General features: G+C 55.0%; 5 protein-coding genes across 5 annotated transcripts; 2 read left to right on the top strand and 3 right to left on the bottom strand.

The window, feature by feature from the left end:
- Nucleotides 1–611: 611 nt before the first annotated feature.
- On the top strand, nt 612–6,497 carry ENH_00046220 (hypothetical protein, conserved; the record flags this gene model as incomplete). Its single annotated transcript, XM_013585486.1, has 10 exons — nt 612–966; nt 1,431–1,577; nt 2,033–2,582; nt 2,856–3,207; nt 3,426–4,058; nt 4,194–4,625; nt 4,829–4,906; nt 5,325–5,375; nt 5,497–5,710; nt 6,256–6,497. The coding sequence occupies 10 exons, from the start codon at nt 612–614 to the stop codon at nt 6,495–6,497; spliced, it is 3,054 nt and encodes a 1,017-aa protein (XP_013440940.1).
- Nucleotides 6,498–7,247: 750 nt separating this feature from the next.
- On the bottom strand, nt 7,248–8,669 carry ENH_00046210 (hypothetical protein, conserved; the record flags this gene model as incomplete). The annotated part of the gene is made up of 1 exon (XM_013585485.1): nt 7,248–8,669. The coding sequence occupies one exon, from the start codon at nt 8,667–8,669 to the stop codon at nt 7,248–7,250; it is 1,422 nt and encodes a 473-aa protein (XP_013440939.1).
- A 3,409-nt stretch (nt 8,670–12,078) lies between these two features.
- On the bottom strand, nt 12,079–13,882 carry ENH_00046200 (3-mercaptopyruvate sulfurtransferase, putative; the record flags this gene model as incomplete). Its single annotated transcript, XM_013585484.1, has 2 exons — nt 12,079–12,279; nt 12,482–13,882. 2 exons carry the CDS (start codon nt 13,880–13,882, stop codon nt 12,079–12,081), a joined length of 1,602 nt encoding a protein of 533 aa, XP_013440938.1.
- A 747-nt stretch (nt 13,883–14,629) lies between these two features.
- ENH_00046190 (hypothetical protein, conserved) lies at nt 14,630–15,496 on the top strand (the record flags this gene model as incomplete). Its single annotated transcript, XM_013585483.1, has 1 exon — nt 14,630–15,496. The coding sequence occupies one exon, from the start codon at nt 14,630–14,632 to the stop codon at nt 15,494–15,496; it is 867 nt and encodes a 288-aa protein (XP_013440937.1).
- Nucleotides 15,497–16,441: 945 nt separating this feature from the next.
- Nucleotides 16,442–19,658, bottom strand: ENH_00046180 (TBC domain-containing protein, putative; the record flags this gene model as incomplete). The annotated part of the gene is made up of 8 exons (XM_013585482.1): nt 16,442–16,995; nt 17,174–17,339; nt 17,667–17,729; nt 17,956–18,036; nt 18,302–18,419; nt 18,664–18,761; nt 19,071–19,206; nt 19,429–19,658. The coding sequence occupies 8 exons, from the start codon at nt 19,656–19,658 to the stop codon at nt 16,442–16,444; spliced, it is 1,446 nt and encodes a 481-aa protein (XP_013440936.1).
- Nucleotides 19,659–21,111: the final 1,453 nt, after the last annotated feature.

The following is a 21,111-nucleotide window of genomic DNA, read 5'->3' as shown; positions in this document are numbered from 1 at the left end:
CATCGATGTGCAGTTTATGTGTACAGCACAAACGCAGATTTTTCTGCATCTTTATGTCTCTGTCTCTTTCTTGCTGCAGCAGGAGCCCTTTATACAACCCTGCTGCTGCTGCTGCTGCTGCTGTGCTACCACAGGCACGAGAGGCCCTGAGCTTGCTGCCGCCTCTGTGTAGACCGGTACCCTTCGGGGGATCCGAAGGTGTTGTTAAAGATACTGAGTGTTTCTGCTAGGGCAGCTCTGTTGGAAAATCTGTTGTAGGTGTTCGCTCCCACGGCAGCAGCAGCAGCGGCAGCAGCAGCGGTTGCTGCAGCAGCAGCGCCAGCGGGCGATCTTCGGCCCTTTTTCACATCATCCTGACGTAAAAACATCTACTGAAAGACACGAGCTGTTTTGTTTTGTCTTTGCTTGCTCGTTTATATCGGGGTTTCTCCAGGCCCCGTGGAATCCCTCGGGCCTCCCGCCGCTGCAGTTGCTGCAGCACAAGGGGCCCTTTTGTCCCCCTTCGCTTTCCTTGGTGCTGACCTTCTGTGCTCCAAAACATAGTGTGCGTACACTGATCAAGCACGAGCGGCTGCAGCAGCAGCAGGGAAAGCAACAGGAGGCCTCCATTCATGTCAACCTCCAAGTGTCTCCCGGCGACACCCCAGGCCCCCCCAGGGGGCCCTGGGGACCACGAGGCCCCCGATCCCCTTTCAGATTCTGTTCCAGGCAGGGGAGCCGCCTCCCGAGAGGGCCAAGAGCTTTCCTCAGCAGCACACGGAGTGGAGAGTGCAGCGGCAACGGCGGCGGCGGAGGAAGGGGACACATCTCCTATAACTGAAGGAGGAGACTCAAGCCTACGCCGCAACAGATGGGCAGACGAAAGCGATGATTTGGACTCACCCGCCTTTGACCCGATGGCGCCAGGTGCCGCCCCTCCGCCGCTCAGTCTGGGGGCCCCCGAGGCTCCGCCTCCCCCTGTCGTTAGTGAGCTTGAGTGGCCAGCTTAGGCACTCTTATAGAGCTTCCTGATGCAGCTTTACGACTTGATTAAATGTGTTGCTGTCACGTGCGTGTCCATTTAGCCATCTGTGCTCGAGGGGTGCCTGCTGGCCCACAGCAGAGCCATTCTTAGCTGCCGCCGCGAGTGTGCTCGTCAGTTTCGCTTGAGTAGGAGTCTGTGTCTTCGTGCCTTCCTGTTCCCGGGGCTGTTAGATTGTACCAGTTTATCTGTGCTGAAGTCCCATATGGTTGAGTCTCGCCGTGTGTGGCCTTCCCTTTGCATCTGTCGCTCTCCTTCCGCGTGTCTCTGTCTCTTTCCGTTCGTTCGTTGCGCTGAACCCCCCAACGTTTTTCATTTAGCATTTCCTCCCTCAAGGCCTTTTCATTTCGTGGCACGCTTGAGCCTGCGCGTGTGCCTTGGCATGCTTGTGTGGCCCCCTCCTCTGCAGTGGAGGACAAGGGCGTCCGTGAGCTGCTGGTCACCGACTTAGACCACAGAATGACGGAGAGAGATATTTCCAACCTGTTCACGGGGGTCAGGCGAGTTCATATCAAGAGAGGCGACAATGGCCGCAGCAGGAGCAGCACAATCTCCGGTGGGTTCTGCGTGTCCGCGTTTGTTTCCCTTGCTCCAGCGGCGAGCTGCGCCGTTATTGTGTTTTCTCCTGCCCATAGCTTCCTGGTTGCTCCAGTCTTCATGCCTTGTTTTCTTTCTGTTTCGTCTTTGTCCCCGCGTAGTTTCATTTTCCGTGTGTAATTTGTCCATTGCCTTCTGTTCGGTCTAGACGCGTCTTTTTCTCTGCTCCCTCTGTGCTTGCCTTCGACTGTGTTTTCTTGTATTTCGCAACAATTTCTGTAGTTTGCTGGCACGTCGAATTCTGTTCGCTATTTGCGTGTCAGTGCCGTCTTCGTCTAGAAGTAGATTTTCCCATGGTTGCCATGAGTTTTGTAATGTGCTAGCCGATTAGCTGGAGTGGCAGGCATGCAGAGTGCCCAAGCACCCACTTGCGCATGACGTCCTGCTGCGTGCTGCGTTCGGGTGTACGTACAGCTGAAGTCTCCTTCGTGTCTCACGAGGCGGTTTGCGCGGCCTTAGCAATGAACAGCCGGCCTATTCCTCGGAGGGGTGCCTCTCAAGGGGGTGCCCGCGGAGACCGTGGCAGGGGCCCTTTAATCCTGAAAATACAGCTACCACCTCCAGACAGACTTGATGCGTGCTTTTCCAAGTTCCGGTCTGGAGGCCTTGTGGGCGCGCCATCTGCTGCAGCCTCAGGAGGGTCGCCGGCTGCCGCTGCTGCATCTGCTGAGGGACCTCGACGGGGTGGCTCAATCCTCTCAGGCGGAGCTGGGGGCTCGCCTCTCAGCCGCGGCGGATCGGGAGGTCTTCAGGGGGCAGCCCGGTCAGGTAATCTGGATAACAAATGGCGCAAGAAGGGGAGGAGCCCGGACCCTCCAGCTCCAGCTGCAGCTACACAGGGCAGCAGCAAGGAGCAGCAACAAGATGCCACGAGCAGCAGCAGCAGCAACAGCAACGGGACAACTCATGTGGTGCCGTTGGTAGACCCTAAGGAGCTGTTGAAGGAACAATTGAAGCCGCAGGGGTGAGAAGAAACGCTTTGGGGGTTACCCGGAGGACCGTAGCAGCAACTGCAGAGGCTTCAGGCAGCACTGCTTCCTAGGATCGAGAGCGTAGAGTCTCGGGTTTTGTTAACAGGTTGTTCGGTGAATCATAAAGTTCACGTTACGGGCTTTGTCAGTGGAGAGTTAGGCTCTCTTCGGGTGTAACTGTTCGTGTTCTGGGCTTGTGGCCGTCTAAGGGTACTGGGGCTGAGGCTTAAAATGTGAAGTTGACGGTTTGGGGTTTGTGGCTGAAGGTTGAAGCTGAACCCCGCTATCTTTGGCGAGGCGAAGCCTCGCGACGAGACGGCAGTGCTCCAAAGACTGAGGGAGGCCCGTGAGGGGCCTTCCAAACAAGTGCCAGCGACGTGTAGCTCCCCAGACACGTCGGGATTGCACATGCAGAGTATGCCTGTGCCTCCACCTCCTCCGCCTCCACCGCCGGCACCTCAGCAGCAGCAGCAGCAGCAGCAACAGCAGACGCGGTGGCGCAGCAATATGCAGCAGCAGCAACAGCGACAATGCTCTCCTGAGAGGCTAAGGCGTCGGCAGGACCCGCTCTGTGGGGCAAAGCCGCGAGATGAGCCTCCACTCATCTCAGCGCAAGAGGTACAGACAGAAACAGTGAACCGAGCGAGGTCATGGGTTGGCATCATGCGACAGCAGCAGCAGTGGCCATTGTAGCAGGAAGCGCCGTCGCATATCCCTTTGAAACTGCGGTTACTTCATTATCTGCCGCTTCTGTCGCTGTTGTTTTCTGCTGTTGCTGCCACTTTGCGTACGGTCGATCTACCTCTATCCTGTGTCTGGTTCTTTCGTCCCTGCAGCAACACCAACAACAGCAGCGGCTGCCCTTTGCCCCCAAGCATCATGCTAGCACGTCTGGAGGGGAAACTGTGCCTCTGAAAGCAACAGCGGCAGCAGCGGGAACTCCGCCGTCACAGACACTGTCAACTGAAGCCGCGTCAGCGACCTCTCCTATACCAGCCGAACGAAAAGCTGGGGCGGGTCCGTGGGGTCACCGCCTTGCCCCGTCACCTTCGCAGCAGGAGGAAGTTTCTCCTGTGCGTCGTGGGTGGCGCGGAGGCCAAGAGAGTGCCAGTAGTAGCAGCAGCAACAGCAGCAGCAGTAGCAGCAGCATTACTCATGCAGATGCAGGTGATGCAAAGAGCAGCAGCCACAGCAGGGGGTCTTTGGGAGGGTCCCATCAACAGCGAAACAAAGGTTCTTTGACGGTTAGGGAAGTTTGCGCTGTCTCGGGACCCTCCGAGGTAGCCGGAGAGCTCGGAGAACAGCAACAGCAGCAGCAAGCACAGCAGAGGAGCATCATTTGTGTTGCACCGACAGCGCCACCGAGAACAGGCCCGCTTGCCTCGCAGTTGTTTTTAGACAAGGCACCGAAGCAGCAGGAACAGGAAGAACGGCAGCAGCAGCAGGGAAAGAAGCCGAAAGGACGGCAGGTGAGAATGGAGCAAAGGAGGCAGGGCTACTGTTGCGCTGCATGTGCCTCCTTTCCACGTGATCGAAGTGCTAGTGTTTGTTGGGTATTGGAGTCCGTACAAAAGCAGCAAGCACATCTGTTGCCGTTATTTCAGGCTTGGCAGACCAAGGTTGAGGGCCTTGCGGATCTGTCTAGCACTCAGCAGCCGCAGCAGCCCACCGATGAGGATAACTCTCAGCAGACGGCCCCAGATGGGCCACCCAACGCACCCCGGCAGGTCCAACAGAACCACCAGCAACAGGAGCAGCAACCGCAACAGCAACAGCAGGGAACGGGTCACCGAGGCAGCGGAGGCAGAGGCGACTGGAGGGGAGGTAGAGGGGATAGGAGGAGTGCAGTCCCCGCCGGGGGCGCATCTGCTGCCGCTGGTGGTGGTGCGCCGCGCTGGAGCTCAGGGGCTTCTGGGGGCCCTGTTTTCCAGAGGGGACAGCAGAAGGATGATACTCGACCGTCCGTTGCCGCTGCAACTGCAACAGCAGCTGCAGCAGGGACGAGCAGCAACAGTGCCAGCCTAAACACCCGTAGTGTGAGCAGAGCAAATACAGCAAGTTGCAGCAGCAGCCCGTGTCAGCAACAACAGTGGTAACCTAAACATGCGTAGTGTGAACAGAGCAAGAACACGAAGGTGCAGGAGCAGCCCGTGTCACTGCGGCTGCAGTTGGGCCAGTGGGTGTTTGTACCCTCAGGAGTCATGCACTCCAGGCTTTCAGTGTCGCTGCTGCTATTCAGGCTGAAACGAGCGGCTGCGCGGATGGCCTGATTTCATCCCCCACAGTTACTGGTGCATCTCACTTGTTGCGCTCCTGGGTCCTGCTTTTGCTGTTGCCATTCCTATTGTTGCGACAAGTGCTGCTGCCGGTGCCGTTTTGTCAGTGGCGCATTCAAGCCTACTTCGTGATTGCATTTCATCATGTTGCGGTGCGTGCTGATGCTGGTGCTGCTGTGGGTTGCAGCGGGAGTAGCCCCTTTGCGTGACAGAGCTCCTCGCCGACAGCGAGGGCCTGGGCGTAGCAAAAAGGAAGACGAGCAGGAGCGCTCGGGCCACAGAAAGTGGAGATCTCAGGGTGAGTCTGTGGGGGTGGGGTGTTCCCTTCTCAGAAGGCGAGCTGCAACTGCTACCGCAGTTGCTAATTTCCGTTTGAAGTCACTGACATCTTTGATAGGGCATACATCCTCTTGGTGAGGATGCAGCTAGAGGTGACTGCTGCTGCTGATTGTGCTGCAGGCGGATCGCCAGGAGAAGCAGACCAGCAAGGGCGAGGTGACGGCAAAAGCAGTCCGTTTGCTTGCTTACTTTGGTGCTGTTTGCAGCATCTGTCAATTCTTTCTAGCAATTGCAAGATATGCAGTGGAAGTCGTGGCCTCTGCTGGCTTGACGGTGCTTTTGTGGTGTTCAGCAGGAACGGGACGCGGAGCAGGTCAAGGCGGAGGGGGAGGCAGACGGTCTGTGGCAGGCGGGACGCGGGAAGAACAGCAAGGAGCTCCCAGCTTGCCAGCGGGTGGAGATCCGTCAGGCGCAGCAGCTGCGGTTTCAAGAGAACCTGCAGCCTCACAGCAGCAGCAGCGGCATCAGCAAGCGGGGAAACAACAGCAGAGTGCTTATAGAGATGGGTGAGGCCCTTTCCTCGTGGTTTTGGCTTGGCGTTGCTACATATTGCTACATGGTGTTAAAACGCTGGGCGTTTTGGCTTGGGATGTCTGAAATCGCCATGCATGCTTCGTCTTATGTTCGTACCGGGGTGTTTTCGTGTATTGTTGGTTCCGTTTACGTCTTTTGCCGGCGACCAGCTCAACTTTTGTCTGTACGCACGGTCGCAGTTGCGTCGGCCGTGTCGCTTTCTGCTTATGTGGGGATTTTCTATTAATTGGCGTATGTCTTTCACTTCTTGAATTATCATGTGTTGTTGGGAGGCTGTTTACGTAACGATGTCTTTGGTTGGCCCTGCGAGTTCTGCATATATATTACTTCTGTCTCTCGTTCTGCAGACCAGCGCGGCCCGCAGCTCCACCTGCTGTACATACAGGTAATCGCTTTTCTGCCTTTGAGGACGTCTCAGGGGACTCTGACTGACAAGGAAACACTTGAAGAGACAATTGGGTTGGTGACAGGGGCCGCTGCCATTGAACAGGGGCCCCATGCAGGGCTTTTGTCTCAGATTTCCCTTCTCTGGAGACATACGGCAGCAGCGGCCTGCTATCTGTGCCTAGGAAAACAAATGTGCCTTTTTACACAGCGATTCGAACCAACAGCAGCATGAGCAGCTGCTGCCCCAATGAGGAGGGAGAGGCAGACAGGAGGAGACAGACGGGGGATCCAGTGTCTCTAGACCCCTCGTGCTGCGTGCCGAAGGCCCCTCTGTGTGGGGCTAGCCCCACATATCAAAACCTTTATAAGTAGCAGCAGCAAGAGCCGCTGCCGCAGCAACTGCAGCAGTAAACCTAGTGGGAGTGAGAAGCTCCCATTTGTGGTCAAGCGTGTTCATGGGGCTCGCACATGAGCCAGTCGTGCCGCCAGAGTCACACACTGGGGAATGTTTCTTTTGGCGCAGGGCCCGCAACGCAAAACTTTAATTTTATTGAAGTTACAGTTCGCTCCTTTATTCTTCTAGTGTCTGTTCACCAGGTGCCGGACCACACGTTGCACCCGAGATTGCTTTTAAGCCACGAGTTCTGTACGCCCTTTGGCTGCGGCCTTTGCTAGATTCCGCGACTTCCGTTTTGGCTCTGGCACGGCTCCCACACCCCAGCTTAGCTTCTGGGGGACGCCGTTGGTGGATAAGGCGTTCAAATTAGCTCTGGAATGGAGGGGGAGGGAGACCCGCTGTTCCTTGCGCGTCTCTTGCTGGTTCCCCTTAGGCTTTCAGGTTAGCTCTTGTTGCCTGTAGGCATTCTTTGTTTCTTGACTGATCATTAGAACTCCAGAGGGTCTTTGCCGTCTTAGAGGCTTTGTGGTTGCACTGCGAACATTCGGAACAAATGAAAGGCCGGACTAGGCCATACGGGGGAGACCACGGGGAGCATCTGCTGTATTGAAGCGCGCAAACTCGCACTCAAGGATCCCCCATTGACTTACAATTGTCCTGCATAGTGTCGAGGACCTTCTGGGGCCTTGAAGGTATGTTTAATGTAGAATGTAGGAAACATCCGCCTAGTTCCTGCGTCTATTTGCTCTTTTGTATTCTGCAGGGCTTTGCCTCAAGGAAGGAGGGAGGCCCCAGATGCCTTCACTGCTGCTAATTGCCGCCTGCTGCTGAAGCTGCAGCAGCTGCAGCCTCCCCGCGTACGCGGCACCCCTTCCAGTATACAGGGAGCTCAAGCCTCGTCTGAGCATGGCATCACTGGCGTCGTGCAGCAGAGGAGGCTGAGCCTCCTCTAAGGTCTTGAGCGACACACGCTGCCCTGACTCCTTTCCGCCCAGTGATGACCCCTTCCAGAGGGCTGTCAAAGGCACCTCAGGGGACCCCACGATTTGCTGCAGCGCCTCAGAGGCTGCAGAAAGGGCCATCGGAGGGTCCTGTTGAGCCTTGAGGCCATCCAACCCCACCTCATGTCGCTCCCACTTTTTGGGGTGGCCCTCTGCAGGCAGCGCATTGGAGGACATACGCCCTGATTTGAAACTGTTTCCTTTGTGCTCGCCTGAGGGGGCGCCTTCTGCTTCGTTGTGCGTTGCAACTAGTAGCGAAAGTTGTTGGATGTAGTCGCTGAATGCCTGGAACCCGTCCGTCGTCTCCGAAGTGACGCTGGGCACTAAGACCCTAGCCAAGAGTCGCCCGTACCTGTCGTTCCGCAGAGGCTGCAGCAGCACAACACGTCCCAGTACCATAGCGGCTAAGGCTGCAGAGGCTGCTACCCCTAAGGGCTGCCCGCCAACGTCTAGATGAGCAGAACCATATGAGACGGTTGTCTTCGCGTCTGCTGCCGCTGCTGGCTTTGGCTTGCCCTTCCAGGTCTCAGGCGCGTCTATTGCGTAGAGGCGAATCCTAAGAGTGCAGGCAGAGAGCGGAGAGCAACGCGAAGGCCAAGGAGACAGCACTAGCTGCGGAGGCTTCTGCCGCTGTACGTACTTCGACGTAGAGGTTCCCAATGCATTCGACAGCGGCTCAAGATTCTGCTCCTGCTGCGACTCCAAATGCACGTACACGTCAAAATCCGACGTCACGGGAACGCAGCGCAGTGTGTCCCCGTCCACCACTATGACTACGAGACAAGCAAAGGGAACCCGCGGATGTTCCCCAAGTACCCACACCATGGGCTTAGGTGAAAGAAGGCTGCTAATAATAATGGCGGGAAATTTACTATGAGAGGGATCCTTCAGAATGTCTTGCAAATTGCTGCTGTCCCCAGAGATCAACTTGTCTTCGTGGCTCTTGCCGACATGGGCAGCGCCGGAACCGATTGATCGGGCGCCGCCACTGGCCTGTGGTATTTTCTGGCTAGTAGAGCGGAAAAAGCTGCTAAGGTAATAACCAGCAACACTGAGAATGCAAAGCATCAACAGCAGGCGCCATACAATAACGGGCATTCTACGCCCCACGTGCTGGCGAAGAATGGGGGAGCCGGCGGTCGCCATGTGAGTGTTCGCCGTTGCCTGTTGGGGAAATTTTGAGTGTAACAATATTAAGATGAACAAGATTCAAATTAATCTGTAGATTAGGAGTGAAGTTAATGCATCTGGCGGCTTAGACAAACGGAGCCTTCCACGCAGCCGCCAACATGCAGTCGTGCAGTCGGCACTGTCTGGCACCTCTCTGGCTCTCCTAAATTTATTGGAGTGTCAGTAGTCAGGACCCTAAAGAAAATTTTAGGACCCATGCACACGGATCTTACGGCGGGCCCAGTCAGCAGCAACGTAGGAGGACCTGAAGTTCATGCGGGTGGCGGTCGAGAGCCAGCCTGCAGAGCCCGGTAGAGTTGTTTCATTTGTTCGAAGCTTCCGAGACCAAGAACAAATTTCTGCCTGTTTTTTCGAATTCTCCCACTTCGAGCGAGAGAATGTGTACACAAGAGCTCGTCTCTAATCGTCTTGGAAAACGATATGGGAACGACGACGGACGTGAGACAGGAAGCCCCGCCTCTTCTGAAGCCGTTGCTCGATCCTCTATGTTGCATTCTTTTGCTCAGTAGCCACGGAGACTTATGTCGAAATACGCCAGTATATGCCTTAAATGAACAATTTCATACTATATCACGGACAAAAGAGGCAGTGGGGCAATCTCTACACTGAAGCTGTCCGTGCGCATTTGCAAAAGAAACCCGCTATGCAACTTTGTTTAGATCGAAAACTTTGGGATTTGATTGCATTTTTTTAGCTTTCCGGTTTCAGACGCCATTGTCTGCATAGTAATGCGGGTGTTTTCGTATTTTCGCGTGCTCAATGCAAGTCTGGCTAAACCCCAATGCACGGAGTTACCCTACTATGCCGCACTGCCCAAAGATAATAATGAAGAGGCACATATGATACAATCTTAAATTAGCAGGCACTGGTATTTGTATGAGCCTGCGACTTCCGCAGTGGTTTTCTAAAAAAGCCAACAGCTTTGGGGAGATGGTACAGTAAACTATGTCCTCCTCCTGTCTAGATGCGTTTCATATCCATTTGTGAAGCTCACCCAAAAACGGAGAACAGGAAAATGATGAGTGCCTCTTTGCCGCCTTGTGAAAGCGAACAGCTGCCATGAGCTGCCACAGGCTACAACACAATGGCCTTGGCACTTCTTTACACCTCAAGGAAAGCATATCCCCTATACTTAGACATACTTCTTCAGATATGCGGTAGACGCAACGATAAGTAGGTCCATTTCATTGCTACCTAACCTATTTTCGAGTAGGTAGATTTCGCCGTCGCGAATGTAATTTGCTGTAAGTAGCTTTCTCCAATGACAGCCACTAAGACTGCTCGTATGGCGGTGTTCTGGGTCGCTGGTGATTGCATGGTACTCATCTGTGCTATAAATGCCTTAAACTGGTAAGAGGCGTGCCTATGTTTAACGGTGTGTAGTGGCAACGGCAGCGCGTAGTCGAGCGGCGCTAAAATGGCTTTTTGTGTATCGTGCGTTCTAGAGGAAGAAGTGCGCTGCGAATTGAAGAGGAACTGAATACACAACCGAAATCAGGAAAGAAGTCTTTTGGCAGGCGTCGGCGGCATTGCTCAAAGAGCCTGCTCAGGAGGCGTCTCCACAAATGGCAGCAATCAGGGTGCAGCCAAAAGTAATGGTAGAATCGTTTAAAATTCTTATGTGGTGTTCTTGGTGTCAATTACAGCAATAGCAACAGCTTTCTTTAAGAAGAAAGTGCAAAACCGTGTGAAATATATACGAATAAGGACCACAGTTACCCTCCCCTAACGAGTGCTTAAAATCTTTCCATATGCTGGTGAATGCAGTTTGGAGAAGACAGACACAACATTCAAGTTCTTGTGCTAGTAAAACAAAAAGACTGAACTGCAAACAGAGAGTGAGAAAAGCGAAAAGCAAACGTTGCGTTACGTGCCAAAGTGGATGGTGGACTCGCAAGCCAAAGTCACACGGGAAACGGAGAATATAAATAAGCAACGGTACAAAGGAGACATAAACGGGAGGCTGGTCCTGAAATAAGGCAAATGTCAAACCTGGCACACAAAAACCAGCTAAACTACCACTTGCCCACAAACGCGCGGCGACTCGCGCCAGCAGCCTCTCAACAAGTAGCACACGAAGCAGACAAGCAGCAGCGCAGCTGCGCCAGGCGATTTCTGGCGCAACTGTGCCACGAAGCAACAAAGATACTTTCACCGCAAGCAGCAAAGACGAAACCGCCGCAATCCAGCAGCTACTGCAGCAGCCCTTCTGTGTCGAGTTCAGAATAACCCCACTATCTGCAGCTATTTACGTTCCTTTTCCTCTGCTACCTTCTTTCATAGGCTTTTGAATGCATAATCCAACGCTGAACTGACAATTCCTAATTTTTATGTGCTTACAGTAATTATGTATACGTGTAACCCGTAGCCTGCTCTACGGGCCTATGGCGCAATGGTAGCGCGTCTGACTCCAGATCAGAAGGCTGGGCGTTCGAGTCGCTCTGGGCTCAAGTTTTTTCTTGCTATCTTTCCTGGCGTGCCTCGAAACCGCGGGGTGGCCACAGCGCCCCATAATATGGAACCTACTGAGAACAGACTTATCGCGTGACGAGCGGTGCGTACTAGTGACGCTTGAACAGATACACAGAGTGCCTTAGGGCAGGGGTGGTGAGGCGACTAAAAGGTTTGGTTGCAGCTGCAAATACGCCAGCGCTAACGGTTGCGCTCTCTTTCCCCCGTTCTGATGCCGCTGGACAAGGACGTCGTCTTTGTCCTTTCCGCTCTCAACAGCCTGCACTGCAAAACTGCGCTCTTCCCTGCTACCTGCGTAGCTGTATTCCCCGTGCAGACACATATGAATAATATTCTGCGTTCTCCTGAAACTTCTCCATCTCCTGACCCCTGCAACTACCTGTTAGCCGTCCCCCCTCGTGTGTTTGTGTTTCTATCCATTTCTATTGTAGGTGTCATTTTTCGTACCAATGAGCACGTGCGAAGGCGCTGATGGTCGCTCGCTGCCATCAGTAAAATGTCGTAGTGAGAATATGTGTATCGCAGCAACAGCAGCAGCAGTAGAAACGGAAGTACCCAAAAAGACAGCCTGAAGAGGTTGACTTGCTGCATTGTGTGAACTGAAGCTGCAGCCCTCGGGAGAACTCATAAAACCTTAACAAATCAGGAGCCTCCAGGCACCTTGGGATTTGAAAGTTGACGCTACAAGACTGCACGGAAACCTCATCCAACGGTGGCGGCTCTTACTAGCCAACTAGAGGGCAAAGATATGTTCTAGTGCCAACGAGGAACCACAGGATTCCCAGTGGCCCCCTAAGGGACCTAAAGGATCCCTAGGGGCCCCTCTGGCTGCCGCCATTGGGGTCTCGCAGGAGCCCTTTTAAAGGCCACGTGGCCAAACTCCATATTTGTCTCAAGAACTCTTCGTAGAAAGCCCCCTTGAAATGATAACTGCGAGAAGGGCCTCTTGCTGCTGCTGTGTAGGAGGGGGGACGACCAGCGTCGGGTATTGGGCCCCCGGGGGCCCCCCCAAAGGCGCCTCTGCCAAGCGCCTTTCTGCCCATTCAGTCCAAGAGCCGTCGTAGACAGAAAGCAGCGACACCGGGTAGCCCACCTGCAGCAAAATGTTAATCGGACGTCCCAGCAGCAGTCGCAGCAGCACAGGAAGCAGACGCTGCGAGGCACGAGCCAACAAGGCGATGCGTTTCCCCAGGCCCTTTCTCTTGTACGCTCGCTAAGCAGCAGCAGCAGCAGCAGCAGCAAGAGCCGTAGCAGCAACACCAGCCCAGCAGCAACACTCGCACGCAGCCGCGTACCTCAAGAAGCGCGCAGAAAAGGATGCACGACGATACGCCGCTTCCGCAAGTGCATACAATTCGTTTTGCCTCCGAAAAGTCCAAATGCGGGTACTCTGGACGCTTGTGTTGCGGCACCTCCTGTTCGTCTTGCTGTTCTTGCTGCAGTTGGTGTTGCAGCTGCCGCTCCTGCTGGAAGGCCTCCAGCTGCTTGCTAACACCTTTGACGTTCGCGCTTGTAAGAAGCGGCCCCAAAGGAAAAAGCAATGATGTTCCCGTCTTCAGGGTGGCGTACCCAAAGGGAGGGGCCCTCACGGAAGTCCCAAAAGGACACAGGTAAGTCGTGGGGCCACTGCTGATGCAGCTGCTACTGGGGAAGAACGCGTGGGGCTGCAAAAGCGTTGTAAATGGGAGGTTGATGGAGGTGGGAATGTGCCCTCCAAAGACTCCCTCGCGGGGTTCCCCGCATCTCGCCGAAAACCTATCGTGGGTGCGCACATCCACCAACAAGAACGAATCCTTGCTGCTGCTGCTGCTACTTTCGCTCTTATTCTTTCCACTGGTAGAATCCTCCTTCGTAGTGCCTGCCGCCTCGTCCAGAAGCTTCAAGAGGTCCACGTACGACACAACCAGCGAGTCTTGATCTTCTCCATTGCCCGCCCCTTCCCACTGACTTGCAGCAGCAGCAGCGGCAGCAGCAGTGTCTTTTCCGGAGGCGGAATCAGCGACGGTCTCAGGAAGTGGAAGGAGACACTCCCTGCTAAAAGGCCGCGTGTCTACGGGAAGTGAGCGGGCGACCCACGCCTTTATGCCGCCGTCCAGGACGCGCGACGTCAGGCCCCCCCAGAGAAGCATCCAGTACACCCGTGACGCTGAGAAAAAGCCTACGGAGTCGTATAAGACGATCTTCGGAAGTTGCTGCTGCTGAACGGGTACCTGGCGTTCCTCCTCCTGCTGCTCCCGTTTCTCTTGTTGATCGTGGAGCTGCTGCAGCTGCTGCACCGTTTGTCGCTGTTGTTTCTGCTGCTGATGCAAGGCTATCACATAGGCTCGCAGCTGCGCCCTCGACGGCAGCATGTGAGGGTATGGGTTACTCCTGTCGCTGCAGGTATCAATGCAGAAAAACTGCGCGCCCGGAATGCGGGGACCCCTCAAGTACTCTTCCTCGGCGCAACGATTCCCGAACACGGGCAATTCGGTCATGCTGCAGTCGAGAATGAGCAACTGTTCTTGCCGAGATAATTCCGAAAGAAGCTCCTCCACGGATATCAGGGGGTCTACCTGCGGCCCCCAGCTGTTGCTTGCAGTTGACATCTCTCGGTAGGGGGGGGATCCCCGAGAAGCCTTGAATGACTCACAAGGAGAGCGAAACGCACCCAGTAACAGAGAGTTTCCTGCTGCTGCTGCAGCTGCTGCTGACATCGCAGTTTGGCTGATCTCCTCGCACAAGGTTCGAAACCCGCAGGACGGGCGACAGCAGCCGCAAGAAAGAGGACGGTGTAAAAATTTCCAGCCCACCAAGCCCGCTAAGTCCGCAGAGTGTGCTTTCCTTCAATAAATTACAGTGCAACTGTTCACGAGCTCTGTTTACGCAAAAGCAGCAGCACTGCGACCACGACTAGAGCGGCAGCTGCTGTCGCTGCAACAGCAGTACTCGTAACAGCAGGGTCACTGCTGTTGCCGCTGGAGCCCTGTGGGGATTGGTAATTTGCTGGTTGCGGAAGGTCGCATCAAAATGATGACCAAACAGATGTTCTGCTGATCAGTGCAGGGTAGGCATCGATCCTGCTGCAGCAGTCCCCGCTGCTACGCCTGCTGTTTCTTTGACAGCTATGGCTCCAACTGCTGCTTTCGCATCTACATTGATAAAGTGCCTCTACATTGTGTTTATATCCACAAGACATTCGCTCTTCCGCTGGTTTCCCGTGTTGTTTCAGCTTGCCCTAGTGTGAACTTGTGGTGATTCTGTGTGGGGAGCCAAAGACAGAATCCCAGGTTCTGGCTGTGTGGTGAACCAAATCTTCGCAGGGCTGGCCTCAGAGCCCTGTAAAGCTGTGCTGCACGGAAGCCCTTCGGTTGTGCGCGCATGCTACCCTGTGCCAAAGACAAGGAGTCGGCGCTCGCCAGATAGGCGCTCTTTGGCGCCTCTAGGCGGCGATTCTCGCACTAATGGACTTTGAGTTCCCAACAATCACAGGGGCTCTTTTACGAGTTACTGTTGCAGAAGTACGGAGGTGTGCGGCTGTCTGGCAGCATCGGCAGAGGCACCAACAAAGGCACAAGGAGCAACAGCAGCGGGCCGGGCAGCAGCATATAGAGCAGCCGCGGATAGAGCAGCAGGAGAAAGACAAGCAAGAGCTGTGCAACAGGCTGGAAGCGAAAGCACAGAAGAAGCATACCGTACGTTGTCCTCTCTCTCCTGGAGTGCCCACTAAGGGGGGTCTTGCGCCTCTTGAGGCCCCCAAGCCTACTGGGACCCGCGCCCGTTTCGGCGAGGAGCTGCATGTGTGGGGCCCATGGCGTTGCCGAGGCATATGCATAGAGGGCCTTGTTGTCTCTTGCACCCGAGTCAGGCTGAGAGGGCCTGCTCCGGACTATACCGCAGCAACAGCAGCAGCTCGAGATGCGTCAGCAGCACATATGGACACGATAGAGCTTGATGATGGAACAGGCGTAATTAGCTGTTGCTGGGTCTGGTACCCTCCAGGAGAACCTCGAAGTTCCCCTCGGGGACGAGGCTTGGGGGCTACTGCTGAGAGGACTGTGGCCTTTGAGCCCCCGCCGCCGTTAGAGCCTGGCACGTTCTGCAGGGCAGAGGGGCGAGTGATGCTGCGCGGCAGCAGTTCCTGCAGCAGCGACGGCAGCAGCACTTGCTGCTGCGCCTGCAGCGTTCGAGCATCTCTAAGGCTCTTTGGCCCACTTAAAGAAGATTGCGACCCAAATGCTGAGGCCCTCGCCTTTGCTGCCCTTGCTACGCAGAAGAGAGCCCTGAAGTGGTGGCGGGATCCGCAGCAGGCGCATCAACAGCAGAAATAGGTGCCCAGATGCCAGCCCCTGCTGCTCCAACAGCAACAGCGGCCGTTCCGTTGCGACGACAGAGACTAACAAAAAGGCATTAGATGCCTCAGCGTATACTCGGGGACCCATTCCCGAATTGCTACAGGGTGTTAGAGGCAGCGAGTGCAGCTGCTGCTGCTGCTGAAACGCGTGTCTGTTAAGCCAGTGCGTGGAGGGAAACCACCCCGCTTCTTTTGTGGGCGCTGCAGAAAGACGCTCTTTTCCTGAGGGCCCAAAGAAATGTAAGAAGGGCCTTCAGTGGACACAGAAAGGAGGGCTGGTGGCAAAAGAGGAGTGCGCATACCCCAAAGGCCACGTGCTTTCGCAGTCATTGTCTTTCGATATTTAATAGGCCAAAGGCCCTTGTCAGTTGAAAATTTTGAGTTGGAAGGCCCATAACATTTCCAAAATTGTCAGCAGCGGCGGCAGCAACAGCAGCACGTAGATTGTTGCTGCCGTGGCTGCTGCCGCTGTCTTGCAGCGTTTGCTGCAGCAAATCAGTGTCACGGCGGAAGGCCCTAAGCATCATCTTTAGCTGTATTTGAGGGCCGAGCAGGGGCAAAGTAGTCACTAATAATATGCAGAGGCGGCGGTGGGCGCCCACACAGCTGCCGGTGTCTTTGGGGGCTCCCTTTGGGGCCCTTTTCACAAGGCAAGACGAACACAACTCTCCAATGACGGTCATGGGAAGCGCCTGCAGCGCACAAAGCAGCGCAGTAGAGCATCAGCAGCGATGGAGGCTTTCATATGTGGCAGCAGGAATCGCAGCATACATTTCTGGTCCTGAAGAAATGGAGGTGAGTGGATGCCGTGTGCGTTTGACTTAGTCGCTGTAGAGGGCACTGGCACTTGTCGTTGCAACGCAAGTAACAAGTGCAGCGAACTTGTTCAACTTCGCTGCTTGGCTTCACATGAAAGGCAAACTTATGGTAGAAGTTTATGAGGACACAATGGCACTTCGGTTTTCCTTGTTACACATGCGAGAGGGCCTGCTGCTGCTGCCGCAGTGGAAGACGCAGTAGCGTTACCTGGCTCGATGCAAAGCCTGCAGTCTTTGTTATCGAAGAACACCCTCTCCAGTGTTTCTATCATTTTATTTGTCACGTGGAAGCGCTGCATGCGCTGCAGCAGCCACGCCTCGCCGGGGGTCAGTTCGCTGCTGCCGTCTGGCGTTGGGATGTTTTGTTTATGCTGTTGCTTCTCCTGCATTTCAATTTCTTGGGAGCAACTGCGGCGAGGTAAAGACACCTGGCGGTACCACGGCAGCTGTTTCCGCTGCTGCCGCAGCCTATCTTCACGCGCCTGCTGGGGAGCGTGTTGCTGTGTCTTCTGCTGATGCGACCGCGGTGCACCGCCAGAAGACGCAGCGCGTGTTTTCTGCTGCTGGTTCTTTGCTTTGCTAGCGGCGAAGGGAGCTGCAGCAGCAGCGGCCATGATAAACGGCAAGGCCTCCTCGGGCCCCATAGAAAGCAGGGGCTCTACAAAGTGAACACACGAACACACTTTGCATGCGTCCGTTGTAGCAGTGGCAACAGTTGGAGCAACAACAGGGCCAGCATTGAATATGCTGAGAGCTGCAGTTTGGTGAAGTAGGCGCCTGATTCAAGGGCTGCATTGGAGACCGCAAAAGCAGACGCAGCAGCAGCAGAGCAGTACCCTGAATGGCGTCGAGGAGGGCAAGAGCCGCTTGCAGGAGACGTTTCATGCCTCCCAAGGCTAGCAGGTCGAGAACCCGGAGAGACAAAGAGATTGGGAAGTCTGCTGCGAAGACAGGCAGCAACCACTGCAGCAAGTATGCCTCTCCGCGGATACCCACGGATGCCTGACATAAATACAGCGAGAAACAGAGACAACAGTGCATGGGCAAATGACCCAAGCAGGGTTCGCGAAAGCGACAGGGGCACATAGAGGGCAAAGATAGGCCGAGAGCACATAAGAACCCCGCAGAACCCCGCAGGGGCTAACGACACAGGGTAAGCCGACAGCCGCACAGTGACACAGGAAAGGAGAGCACGGAATTGGACAAGATGCGATGCAGAAGGACAAGGAATGGGAACTAATATACGGTCAGAAAGGAAGGCAGTGACATCCAAATGCACAGGGAACGCTGATGAGGACAAGCAGGGATGAAACTGAGGGGGACACATACGAAGTGTTCCCGCAGCTGAGGTAGAAAGGCCTCCATGATACGCTCGAAGGCAAATGTAAGACTCTGAAAGGAGCAACACAACCACACCATTGGGAAAAGGGGTGTCTACAGGCCCCCTGACAAAACCATCAAACAAGCGCAGAATACTGCCATGTGGCTGCATGCAACACACGTAGCATGGAACACACGCGCACGCCCGACTTCTCACGAACATTGCAGCACAAACGGATACAGTCAGAAGCTGCAGCAAATCGAGCAGCGGTGGCTGTGGCAGCAGCAGCCTCCCCACCTTGATGGCCGTGAGGTCTGTAGCATAGAGGCGCTGCAGACCCCATTTCTGCAGAAGGGAGACGAAACATCGGTAAGCCTCCTGCAACATCCACACAAACCCAAGTTCCTATGCTGTATGTCTCATTCTTGGCCTACCAAGGTAATCGGCGATGGTAAAGAAGCACCAGAAAGGGAGATAACAAGGCAGACGTGACAAGAAAAAGCAAAGTGCAGCGACCAACATGAGGCACACATAAGCAATGGCAGCTAGCAACAAGGCTCCCAGCCAAATAGAACGAGGCAAAAAACAGTGCAGCAGCCCCCGTAGCAGCAGCAGCAGCAGCAAAGTGACAGGGGGGCCTCACAAACTCATCCTGCAGTGCGTACAAAAAGAGGCCGCCCAAATAGTTCATACCCTGGCAGTACCCGACGCCGTCGTGGCGAGACGCACAGGCGAGCAAGACTCGGTGCAGGGACTGCTGCCTGGGTCAGGAGCACAAAAACAGCAGCACAGAAGCACTAAAAACTAAGGGGAGCAGCAACAAAAGTTAACGGAAGGGAGCAGCAGGCAGCGCATGGTGATGTCAAGGGCGCTCCATAGGTCAGCGCTTCTACATCCCTGACATGGTAGCAGCACCAGCACCATCCCGAGCAACCAGTTAAGACAGAACTGCCAGCTCTGGCCGTTACGGCCGCAGCCGCAGCAGCAACAGCAGCAGTGGTTTACATTGCCTTATCCTTGAAGAAAGGAAGCTCAGGGAATGTTCTGTGGCAGTCCCTCGCAATCTCTTCGGAAAGTGCAGCAGGTGCCGCCACACAAGCTGCCTGCAGCACAGCCACCGCAGCAGCAGCAGCAAAACGGCGTTGACCGGAATACGCGCAACAGCAAGTGCTCACTTAGCTAGCAGTGACAGCAACCAAGATGGCGAACAAGCCCCTCGCTTCTTAGTGACTAAGCTGCTGCTCCTTCACGAACAAAGACAGTGCAGCAGCCCCCGTAGCAGCAGCAGCAAAGTGACAGAGCGGCCTCACAAACTCATCCTGGCCACAGAAGCAGCAACGACAAGAGCTGCATCAATAATTCCAGCAAGAACAACTGCCGCAGCAGCAGGATGAAAAGCAGCAGCAGCTAACCTGGTAGTCTGCATAGGTCTCGTGCTGCATCTCCTCCAGAAGCGAACACCTGTAAAAGTAACCCCTGAAGGCTACAGGAAAACCGCGCAGCCCAAAGCCAGCAGAAAGGAGGTGAGGAGACAGAAGAGCTTTTCGCCTGCAGCGAAGAGCTCAAACATAGCGCCCACAATAAGTTGACTGACTCTCTTGCTGCTGCCGCTATTGATGCTGCTGCCGCTGCACCAACCACAGAGGACCCAAGACCAGGAAAGCAAAGAGAAATGACGTGCATGTACAGAGGCAAAGATTGAAGCGACTATGCACCTGCTGCTGCTTCTGTAACAAAGGCAAATGGAGCAGTGCCATTAGTACAGCATACCATGTCTTACAGACGCAGCTACACGCTGCTCTGTCTCCGTCTGTGAGGAGCCGTACGAGTCTCTTTGTTGCCTTTGGAGACACTAAGGCCCACAGCCGCAAAGCCCTGTTGAGGCAGTAGTCTGAGGGGTGCAAAGCCCCGATAAAGCTTGCGGTGGTTCCGCTTGGTAGGCAACCACCTGCAGCCGTGACTGCAGCATCATCTGACAACCCGCGAGCGCTTGCAGTCATCGAAGAGACTCTGCTGCCCACAGCTGGTGATTAATTGCTGATGCTGCCACCGTTACTTGTGCTGCTGCCCTTGCCGTTTCAGCAGTTGCTCCGCCCTCGGCTCCGCTATGCAGCGCCGGCTGCTGCTATTTGTGCTCAACAGGAGACTTCCCTGTGCGTCAGGCACTCAGAGAAGTCTTCTTCTTGTGGTGGGGTTCCGCTGTTGTCGCTGCAGCACAGCAGCTGCAACAGCAGCTGCAGCTGCTGCTAACCCGTCCGCAGGAAGTACACTTCGCATACTGCTGCCGCCTCCCAGCCTCGTAAGTGGGCTTCACAAGCAGTGCCGCAGTACTTGATGCTACTTTTGAGGGTGTTACTGCTGCAGATGCTGCGGCTGCTGCAGGGGCCCCTGCAGCTGCCGTCGAGTGTGGTACGAGTGGTTATGTCTGAGCAGCTCAGAGTAGCAGCATGTGCACGAAAAGTCCTACTCAACATATTTACATCAGTTAGGGTGCAAACAGAGCAAAGAATATGTGGAAGTCGGCGGGAACTGTGCAGGCTGCGAGCAGTCGGTGCAGGATCATCAGCGGCGGCAGCGGCAGCGGCTGCAATAGCCAGAAAAATCAGATCCAGAGATATTATGTCTGCAGTTGTGGGTTGTGCGCATGGCTCCTCCCCAAACACCTCTTTTCCCGCCAAAACGGGAGGAATCTTCGGAACTCTCCCCTGGGAGCTCTGGAGTTCCCGTGTCTTAAGCATGGGCAACAGCAGCACCAGCGACGCGAACGCCAGCAGCACCACTGAATGTCACCAGCAATGAGGCCTCTTCTGAGGACTTTTGGAAGTGGATCGTCATTGGTTTGAAGAGCAGCGGAAGCGGCAGCAGCAGCAACAAGTGCGGGCGCAACTAGGCATTCCGGAAGTTTCTCTGCTGCAGCAACCAGCGGCAACCCCGTCCCTTCAACAGCAGCAGAAGAACAGCGCCTTGAACAGCAGCAGATTGAGACTGTCCGAGGCTTGTTTACACACTGGCTGCTGCGATTGGGCTTCGGCGGCCGGCCCCAAACCTTTCTCCTGACCCCTGTGGGCGGAATGCTCTGATAACACAGCAGCTGAAGCGGCGTCCTCAGACGCAGCGAAACCAACAGCAGGAGGACTAGCAGAGACAGCAGCTGGAAAAGAAATAGCAACAAGAATAGCAGGAACGCAAGCAGCAGCAAAAGTTGCGGGAGCAGCATCACGTTTCGCATTGCAAATGCGAAGTAGTGCTGCAGCAGCAGCACCACCAACAACAAGAATAACAGATGCAGGAAAGCCATACGCAGCCTAATTGCCATTTCCTGGACTAAGAGGACTTGTAGGCGCAGCAGCAGCAGTAGCAGCAGTTGTGTCAGGTCGCGCACGTAGGGGGTACCTCAAGGTGCATTGGAGCTCGCCGTTGCATTGGGGTGACAAAAATAAGAGATAAAGCGTA

This window comes from Eimeria necatrix, genomic scaffold, assembly GCF_000499385.1.
Source record: "Eimeria necatrix Houghton genomic scaffold, Enh_scaff34, whole genome shotgun sequence".
Lineage (NCBI taxonomy): Eukaryota > Apicomplexa > Conoidasida > Eucoccidiorida > Eimeriidae > Eimeria > Eimeria necatrix.
This window is presented reverse-complemented; position numbering and strand designations above follow the sequence as displayed.